This window comes from Dipodomys ordii, unplaced genomic scaffold (assembly GCF_000151885.1).
Source record: "Dipodomys ordii isolate 6190 unplaced genomic scaffold, Dord_2.0 Scaffold137, whole genome shotgun sequence".
NCBI classification, from domain to species: Eukaryota; Metazoa; Chordata; class Mammalia; order Rodentia; family Heteromyidae; genus Dipodomys; species Dipodomys ordii.
In genome coordinates this window covers 747,911-757,902 of record NW_012267353.1, presented here as the reverse complement: position 1 = coordinate 757,902, position 9,992 = coordinate 747,911, and the positions used below count along the sequence as shown (strand labels likewise).

The window sequence follows — 9,992 nt, the reverse complement described above, 5'->3', positions numbered from 1 at the left end:
CCTTAGGGGAGGACATAGAATGGAATAAAAAGCAGCCCAATGATTTGAGGTTTCGCTACAGGGAGGATGCCAGGAAGCCAGCCAGCGTGATGTCTCGCCAGCTGCTCTTGCCATTGAAAGGCTGCTTCCTGAGCCTCAGATAATTGCTTCCCAGATGCTCATCACTAGGAACAGGAGTAGTACCTAAGATTTAGGGCAGCCTTGTGCTGGAGAACGGGGTTGTATTAATATGCTGCCTCACGTCCTTGCTCATGAGTTGGTGTCCTTATTCATGAATTTGTGTGCTTATTGAGTTTTCTTTTGTTTTTAAAGATCAAGAGAGACTAAAAGTCAGGAGTTGCTGGGCACTGGTGGCTCACACCTGTAATCCTCAGGAGGCTGAGATCTGAGGATCGAGGTTTGAAACCAGCCTCATCAGAAAGGCCCTGAGACACTTACCTCCAATCAGCCTCAGTAAAGCTGGAAGCGGAGTTGTGGTTCATCTGATAGAGCTCTATAGCCTTGAGCAAACGGAGCTCAGGGACAGCTTCCAAGCCCTGAATTCAACCCCAGGACCAGCACACACACAGAGAGAAAATTCAGGAGTTCTTGGATGATTATAAGAGATGACTCTGTCACCCAAGTTCTAAGAAAGAGCATTATCACAACATCTTTAAAATTAAGTATATTATCTAGTGGTTCACTTTTGGTCTGCAGGATCCACATTACTAGATTTGGAGGAGGTTGTCAGAATTCCTTTGCAGAAAGTAGAACTAGGAATTTAAAATGATAGTCATAATTGGCTCTGTCTAGATCTGATGTTCTTCTGGGATGGAGAACATGATGGAAGGTTATGATCTGGAAAACCACATAGCAAACTAGGATGTCATCATTATAATGGAGGAGAGGCAAATGTGTTGTATTGTTTGGACCAGAAGTCAGTCATAGGGATAAGTGGGGCCAGAAAAAGGCCATTGTATCCCTGTTTGAGAAAACAGGACTATATAAGGAAGGGAGATTTTTCTTTCTTGGTAGGGACAGAAGCAGGAATTGGTTAGTTAACACTTAAGGAAGAGAGAGAAACATTTGCTGGAGGCTTTTAGCAGCCAGGAACCTCAGAGCTGATTAGATTCTAGTTGGTCTGCAAGTTTAGGCTGCATTTGTGATGTATAACTTGGAATCTTATAAACAATATAGATCAGAAAAGAACCAGTGGTGCTAGGGATCAAACCTGGGGACTTGTCTGTGATACATAAACTCTCCCATTGAGCCACATCTCTAGACCTTTGTTTAGGCTTTTGTTTCTTTCAGATTCAGGCTTTAGCCGAATTCTTTCAAAGTTTAGTTGTACTTGTGCTTCATATGTATAGAGGGAAATAAGGAGGTAGTGTTCTAATCATCTTGCTATACAATCAGTCTCCTCATTTAGTGGCTTAGAACACCCAACATTTTATTATATCACAGGATTTTGTGGTTCAGGACACAGCTGAGTGGTTCTTCTGCTTCTCTTGGCATTGATAGGGTTACTCAGTGGTATTCAACTACTGGCGAGTCTGGTGAGGAGGGAACAACACATCTTCACTTGTGTGCTTGGTGGTTGACTGTGAGCGGCTAGAAGATGGCTCAGGTGCATCTCAGACTTCTGATGTGGTTATTTAGGGCTCCACATTTAAATGAACCAGTTACAAAATAAAATATACAGGAAATTGTAGATTTTGAAGAGAGCTGACAAATTTTAAACGTGTTGAGTTTAGAAAGCCTGTGAGAACTGATTATAGAGGTGACAGAGACAGAGACAGAGAGAAATTGTAGTTGTGAGAAGAGAATCTGAGAGCTAAGGAATACTTCTATTTTCAAGAGTGGGCCAGAAGATGAAAACAGCCAAGGAATTGACAGAACAGAAAGAGAGTATTGAGAAAGAAGCAAGTGTGGTCATAGGCTTAGTAAAAGGGAACAGGTCTGCAGTTCCAAGCAGAATGAAGACCAGAGTGGTATAGCTAAGAGCGTTAGCACCCAGAATCAGGATGACTGGGTCAAATCCTATCCCTACAACTTTCAGGTTAAATGGGTTTGAGCACATCCTGTTACCTTTCTGTGCTCAATTGTTTATCCTGTAAATTGGTTGCACAAGTCTAAGTCAGCTCATCCATATTACCAATGTATGTAACTGATCATATATGCCATACTTTAACGAGTAGGAATAGGTACATGGATCTGACAATTAGGTGACATTTGACCCTAGAGCAGTTTGTTGATAATTGTATTAAATTGAGACGGCATGACAATAAATATTACACAGTAATAAATTCTACTAGCCTGAAGGAATCCTACAACTTCCCTCTTGATTGATATTTACTATCCTATCACTTTAAATAGTCAGAGATACTTATTTTTATAGCATATTACATTTTCCAAGTAGTTACAATAAAGATTTTTTTGGATGTAGGACAGAGAGTAGTATGCCAGGATCAGAATGTCTTTCTATAAGCTTTTGTAAATAAAGTTTTATTGGAACATAATTTTTCCTTTTATGCATTTGTTTGCTTTCATGGTCCAAAAGCAGACTTGAGTAATGCAACAGAAAGCCTATGGACCACAGAGAAACAACTATTAACTCCATTTTTTTTTTGCCAGTACTAGAGTTTGAACTCAGGGTCTTGTTCTTGATTTGCTTACTTGACTTGCTTTCTTGGCTGGTGCTCTGTTAGTTGAGCCATGCCAACAGATCTGTTTTTTACTGTTCGTATTAGAGATAGAATCAAATAAATCTTTTCTACCTGGGCTGTCTCTAGATCTGTCTCTCTGTCTCTACCTCTGTCTCTGTCTCTCTGTCTCTCCATCTGTCTGTCTGTCTGTCTCTCTCTCTCTCTCTCACACACACACACACACATACACATACTTCTGCACTCCTAGTAGAAAGGAAGGTGCTGACAGCTGAATGGTTGAATGGACATTAGTGTTTTCTTCTCTGCCTGTCATTTCTGTCTTCCTCATTTGAAATGCTTGCATATAAAATCACTTATGACTAAAAGAGTGAAAACAATACATAAAGCAATGGGCTAAAAGGAGTAAATGACTTCCAATGAACAACAAATTTTGAACATTCCTACTCTACAGATTTATTGTGGTTGTTATTGAAGTGATAGAATCTGGGAGGTAAATGACAAGGACCCTGCTATAACCTTACAGACAGAGCATCATCAAGGCTGCCCTCACCCAGCTGGAGCTCTGTCTTTCCCATCAGAAGCCAGACAGCCTGGTCCATCAGTGGCAAAAGTTGTCCATACAGTGCAGAGGCTGGGTTGTATTATAGGTGGATTTGAGAATTAGGTCTTCTTTTTAGGCCCATGATGGGAATTGGTCAGATGGAACAGTAACCAGGTGGACTGGTTACTATCAAGGGGAAACATCTCCTGCTTGAGAGATTATTATTGGACTATTATTGGATTATTTACCACATTTCTCTGGGCTGTGCAGTTTTTCACTTTAGGGAACCATTGGTTTTGAGAGGTGTATAATTTATTCTGCAATCTTAGGCTTTATCAATTTAACAGAAGTCAAACATTTGAAGATATTAAATGTTGCATTGTTTACTTTCGGAAGCATTAATTTTTTTTCTTTAATAATAGGGCTTGAACTCAGGGCCTACATGCTGTCTCTGAGCACTTTTGCTCAAGGCTGGCACTCCAGCCATGGCTCCATTTTTGGTGTTTGAGGTAGTTAGTTGGAGATTAGAGTCTCATAGACTTTTCTGTCCAGGCTGGCTTCAGAAATGTCCCCACAGTATAACCCTTGCTTTCACTGTATTTGATGTCGGTATAATTTGTGGAGGGGAAGGGGAAAAACAAGTCATTTAAATAAGGATACAGGTGGACCCGTTGCAACAATGAGAAGTACAAGTTGTTGTGTCTAAAACGAACTTTACAACTTTGGTGGTGGGGCGGGGGAGAAATGGGGGAGGTGAGGCTGGGAAGGGATGGGAAGGGGAAACAAAGGAGGAGGCTACAATGTTTGATAAGAAATGTACTCATTATCTTGCCCATGTAATTGTAACCCCTCTGTACAGTATTTTCACAATTAAAAATAAATAAAAAGAAAAAAAAAGAAATGTAATCCTTCTGAGTAGATTACAGGCATGAACCACCCACACCCAGCTCTTTCCGATTTTTAGTCTCAGCAGCTGCCAACTTAAAAATCAATCTTTTCAGCTACAAACCACCCCTTCACACACAATTTTCCCTTCTTCGCTGTACCTCCTAACAATTCAAAATTAAAATGTACAAAAGATATGTACCATTTCTTTGAAGTAATAGAAAAAATTGGACTCAGTACATGGCACTGTCTTATCATGTGGTTCATTCTCAACATAGTATCTAGTATTGCTGCTGAATTAGTTCACCCTTTGTCCCACCATTTCTGTGCTTCCCCTTCCCCTCCTCAAATCAGATCAACTTACATACAAGACAGAAAGCCCCAATGTGCCTTAGAGATCTGTCCATGTGACACATGAAGACTTTCCTCATCTAAACAAGTATCTAGAACACTAGCAGGCCATAATTTGTTTACTCATTGTTCCTGATGATGGCCATGAATGCTATTTTTAATACTCTGTAACTTTAGCTAATATTGCAGTGAAAATCCTTATAATATGCTCTGCCTCTCTGTTCGCATGGGTGAATTAGAGAATAAAGGCCCAGTTTTTTGTTTGTTTGTTTTAATTAATACCAACAAATGGAGCTTGGTTGTCCTCGGAACAAATGATTTCCTGTAATCTTTTTGAGACATGATTATTGCTAGGTTATTTTTCCTGGAGCTTTCTAACCCATCACTCTTCCATTGGGAAAGAATAGTGATCCTGAAAAAGAAAGTAGCAATTGCACTATATAAGTAGGTAACTGAAGTGCACACACCCCAAAAGGCCAGGGTGGGGATAAACAGACAAAGAGAAGATCCAGACGGGGACTGAACAGAATCTGCAAGGTATATTTCTTAGGACAATGAGGAAACAAGTTATAATTTATTTAGGGCACAGATGGGCAAATATCTGCAGGCATGTGGTCCATGCAGGCATAACCAATCAATAGTGGCATGATAGATATAGCCAATCCATCAGGGTGCTCATTCTCCTAGACTTTACCCAGCTTTGGAACTCTCCTCACAGCTCTGGTATGGAAACAGATATGGAAGCCTACCTATCTTTCCTGGAGTCAGAGAGAAGTTGGAGAGACAACTTAAAGTTAGAAACTGTCTGAGGTGTTCAAAGGACATGAAGGAGAATTTAGAAAACGTATTTACATTTCATGATTGATGAAACACCTGGGAATTTTCCTCATGAAACAACAGCAGGGAATATTTCTCTCTGGTCATTTGATACTGGGGCTTGAACTCAGGGCTGAGGCATTCCTTTTGCTTTTTTCCCTCAACTCTACTGCTCTACCATTTGAGTCAGAGCTCCACTTTCAGGTCATGGACTTTCTTGCCCTGGCTGGCTTAGAACTATGATCCTCAAAATCTCAGCCTCAGCTTCCCAAATACCAAGGATTACAGGTGCAAGCCACCAGCACCCAACTCTCTCATTGCTTGTAATTGTTTTATGCCTTAGTTCTAAATTACCCTATGCATTGCTTTCTAGCAAAGTAATTGAATCATAAGGGACCCATTTTAATATCCTCCTCTAGAAAGCCCATACGTTGAAAGATGTTGTCTGCTAATTAAATTATCTTAGGTAAAGACAACTACAGCAGCAAGCCAGCATTCATGTGCCAGGTTCTGTGTATCTCAGATTCATTAACTTTTTATTAACTTTATAAATCATCACAGCAGCCCAAACATGGATGCTATTACTTGTTCCATTTTTTTTAAATATTTTAAAGGTGATATCCAGAGAGGTTACGGTTACATAAATCAGGTAATGAGCACATGTAGTTATGGAATTTGAGACACAGAGAGTTTAAACATTTTGCACAAGGTTACACTGGTAAGTGATATAATGAATGAGTTGTCTAGTGTTTAATTATAGGTATGTCATTTCTAATTAGAGGAAGATAATAAGATTTCCCCAAATAAGCTGATATCATTTTGTCCAGAAGCAAAGAAACTTGTTGTCTCAGCCCATGTGTGTATGGCAAGCTGTTTCTTGTTTGACTTTTCACAATGTTAAAACAGCGAAGACTTTCATTTATTAGTGTGTGTGTGCATGTGTGCATGTGTGCGTCCATGCATGCCTGTACTGGGGCTTGAACTCAGGACCTTGGTGCTGCCCTTAGTTTTTTTGCTCAAGACTAGAGTTCTACTACTTGGACCATGGCTCTACTTCTGTCTTTTTGTTGGTTAATTGGAGATAAGAGTCTCATAGACTTTCCTATCCAGGCTGACTTCTGAGTGTGATCCTCAGATCTCAGCCTCCTGAGTAACTGGGATTACAGGCATGAGCCACTGGTTTTTGACCTTCATGATTATTTCTAAAGACTGCAGGGATCTAATATCTTAGATTGCAAACTAGTTATTTAGCCCCTCTGGGTTTTGTTGTTGTTGTTGGTGGTGGTGGTTTTGTTGGTGGTGGAGGTTCCTGAGAAAATAGCGAGCACTGGTCAAAGGGAATAATAGTGCAAACTGATTAATTGGGTTAATCAGGCTACACAGCTGAGGTATTGAGGACCCATTTTCTGCAATCGTCCTGCATAGCTAGTTTCACCATTTATCAGCTGGGTCACTTTGGGCACATGTTGAATGAGCCCCAGGTTTCACATTGGCTAAACAATATCACCCCTAAAAAGGCTTAAAGGGAACCTGGCACTTTGTAAGGACTCAGGATGCATTTGCATCCAATGAACAGAACCTGAAGGCTTAGTGAGCAACACAAAGGAGGCCAAGTGAACCATAGAGCTCATTCCAACTTTTCTCTCCAACACAAGCAGATGAGGAGCCCCATGAGGGAGACTTCTAGACCTCCTAATGCATCTCCAGTGACACTGACTCTTTTATTACTCCACTCCTGACATGCTCTGAGAAGCTTAGGGACATCATTATTAGTGACTTCAAAAGCTGTTCAAATGACCTTTGTCTGTGGTCTAGAGAGAGGGAGGGAGAGAGAAAGGGAGGGAGGGAGAGAGAGAGAGAGAGAGAGAGAGAGAGAGAGAGAGAGAGAGAGAGCGCCAACAACAGGGACCAGTTTGGTGTCTACCTCAAATAAATGCCTGTTGGGGTAACATGATTTGGGGCCACTAAGGCCTTTGTTTGGAGATTGAGCTAATTTTTCTTCCTGATGATATGACACTTGAGAAAATGATCTCTCCCCACTTACTGTGAAGAAGGCATCACCTCTGTGTGTGATGGGGTTTATGCTGGCTTGGTGCAATATTCATTTCTAGAGGATCTGGAAGAGCAACTGGATGCTGATTCTGCATTGAGTTTGTCTGAGGTACTCAATGTTAAATGCTCCAAATCCTTAGCCATCTGTGGCTTCCCCAGAATCACCTGGGAGGCAAGTAAAGCTACTAGAACAGCCCACTGAAGTGCACACTCCCTCTCTTGTGCCTCTCTCCTAGCAACTGTGACTCAACTATTACTCAGAAACTTTTAACTCTATAATTTGTACCCTTGTCTGGGTTGTTATTATTGCTGAGTTGTTTATGTAGACTACTGAGGAATATCTATGGAAACCTAGGCTGTGCCTTGGAATTCCATTTCGTTATTAACTAATTTGACCCACATCTCTTTTGTGTTTTTTTTTCTCTCTAGCACTGGCTTGAACCTAACAAATCCATCTTCAAGCAAATGAAATGTAAGTGTCAATATATGCTTTTCCTTTTGCTATGAAAGTATTGCCAGATAGGTTCTATTTCCTAATACTTTTGCTTCTCTAGAGAAAAAGAGTCGAGTGGAAGACAGACAGGCGAGCAAGAGCTTCTCTCTCCTCACGAGTCCTAGACATCTTTTCCCCATCCTTTCCCCTTTTCTCTGAATTCTGTTTCCTTCAGCCACAAATCCCCTTGTCTCCTGGGCCTCTACACCTACCTACCATCTTGCCCTCACATTTCATATTTGACAGCACGCTGAGATTTGATACTTAAAAATCCCTCCAACATAATCACAGATGTTTGGTTCCTTCTGACTATGGGGTTGCTAAGACAGGGTTGTGGGGGTGCAGTTTTGAGTGGGATGGAACAAGTAGGTATGTTTGGAACCTAAAATCTTACTGATAACACAATTAGTCTTTTCTGCTTTGTTAACTCCAAAAATGGAAGAAAAAGGTGTTGTTTTTTTTCTGGGTAATTGGTTTAATGTTTTGGTGTTCTGAACTCAATTCCTCTGTAGAATCTTTTGGTCACCCACCAAAGGCACTGGGAGGGGGTGTTGACTGGTAGATGGCCCGGGTGACATGGTGTTTTCGTCTTGTATCAATTTTGTCTTGTATTAATTACACCAAGAGCTTTCCAAGTGTGCCAGGTTGGAGACAACTTGCTTTTACTTATGGAGAACTTGTGAAGGGCACCTCAGAAATTCACTGCCCGTCCCCAAATCCATTTATCTACCTATGTCCACTTTCTCAGAGCTCTGAAATGCAGGCAATAATCAGTTTCTCATTAGTGATCGGAATGATATGTATCATGCTCTGTGTCATATTCGTGGGCTTCTTTTTTTCTCAAATATGGAATTATTCTGGGCCGGGTTTCTCAGTAGGAGAAAGAAGACATTAAACATGGATTACAAATGCAGCAGCCACTGACCCGAGCATGCCTTTCCTTGTCCTTCACCCCACACTGTTCAAGAGCAACTCTGGTCAGTGCAGGAAGGATGCATGTTGCTGAGAACAGGTGCTGCAGCAGGTGTGGGAAGCGCAGGGAAGCCAGGCTGGAGGCGAGTCTGGAAGAGAGTCTGGGCCTGCATCCCCCTCAAGGCAGGCACCCAGGAGGTTCTGTAGAGATTCCTAGAGCAGAAATAGAGAATCCACTAACACGCTTGAAGAAAAGGGAATGGATGCTTCGTTTTTCCCTCTTCACTGCTAAAAGCTGACACTTTTGTTTGGATGGTTAAAAATGTTTAAGCTACTTTCCAATAATCTGATTTGGTCCGGTTTTTAGAGTACATGAATTGTACAAGAGGAGGTCTCATTGTGACATTTCCACACAATTAAATAATGTATTCTGATCTACCTCCCTCATCCCACTCCTCCTGCTTAAAGCAGTATCAATAGATTTCATTGTTCTATTTTCACACATGCAAATAAAATACATGGACCATATTCATAATCACTCACCCACTCTCTTAGCCCTGCTGATGCTCACTCTCTCTTGGTAGCATGTTTACTTCTCCCCCGTGCCCCATCCCCACCCCCAGTCCTGGGGCTTGAACTCAGGGCCGGCCTGGGTGCTGCCCTTGAACACTTTTGCTCAAGGCTAGTGCTCTACCACTTTGAACCACAGCTCCACTTCCAGCTTTTGAGTGGTTAATTGGAGGTAAGAGTCTCATGAGGACTTTTCTGTTGCCTGGGCTGGCTTTGAACCAAGATCCTCAGATCTCAGCCTCCTGACTAGCTAGGATTACAGATGTAAGCCACTGGCACTAGCTTCCTTTTTTATTTTTTAGTGTGTTTTAATTGCAACAAGAGCTTTCAGTATGGTATTTCAGGCATTTATATTATATATGATTTATTGATATATTTTATATATGTGCATGCATATATGTATGATATGTATGTATATATACGTGTGTGTGTGCGTGTATGAGTGTAATTGCTTTCTCTTTGACTTTCTCCTTGATTCTTTTGCCATATGGTATTTTCCATAGGCCTTAAATACTAGAGATTGAACTCAGGAAAGAACTAGAAAAATCTCTACACATTTTTATTGTTAGCTTCCTTCCCTTCCTCCCTCCCTCCCTTCCTTCCTCCCTTCCTCCTTTCCTTCCTTCCTTCCTTCCTTCCCTCCCTCCTTCCCTCCTTCTGTCCCTCCCTCCCTCCTTTCCTACCTTCCTCCCTCCCTCCCTCCCTCCCTCCCTTCCTTCCTTCCTTC

At 41.4% G+C, this 9,992-nt stretch overlaps 1 protein-coding gene across 2 annotated transcripts in view; it reads left to right on the top strand.

Moving 5' to 3' along the window:
- Window positions 1–9,992, top strand: part of Frmd3 (FERM domain containing 3) — a 272,266-nt gene that overhangs the window by 151,525 nt on the left and 110,749 nt on the right. For both annotated transcript variants that reach the window (XM_013031085.1, XM_013031084.1), the window contains exon 3: window positions 7,720–7,762. In XM_013031085.1, coding sequence (XP_012886539.1) covers window positions 7,720–7,762 — 43 coding nt within the window. The remainder of the gene's footprint in view (window positions 1–7,719; window positions 7,763–9,992) is intronic.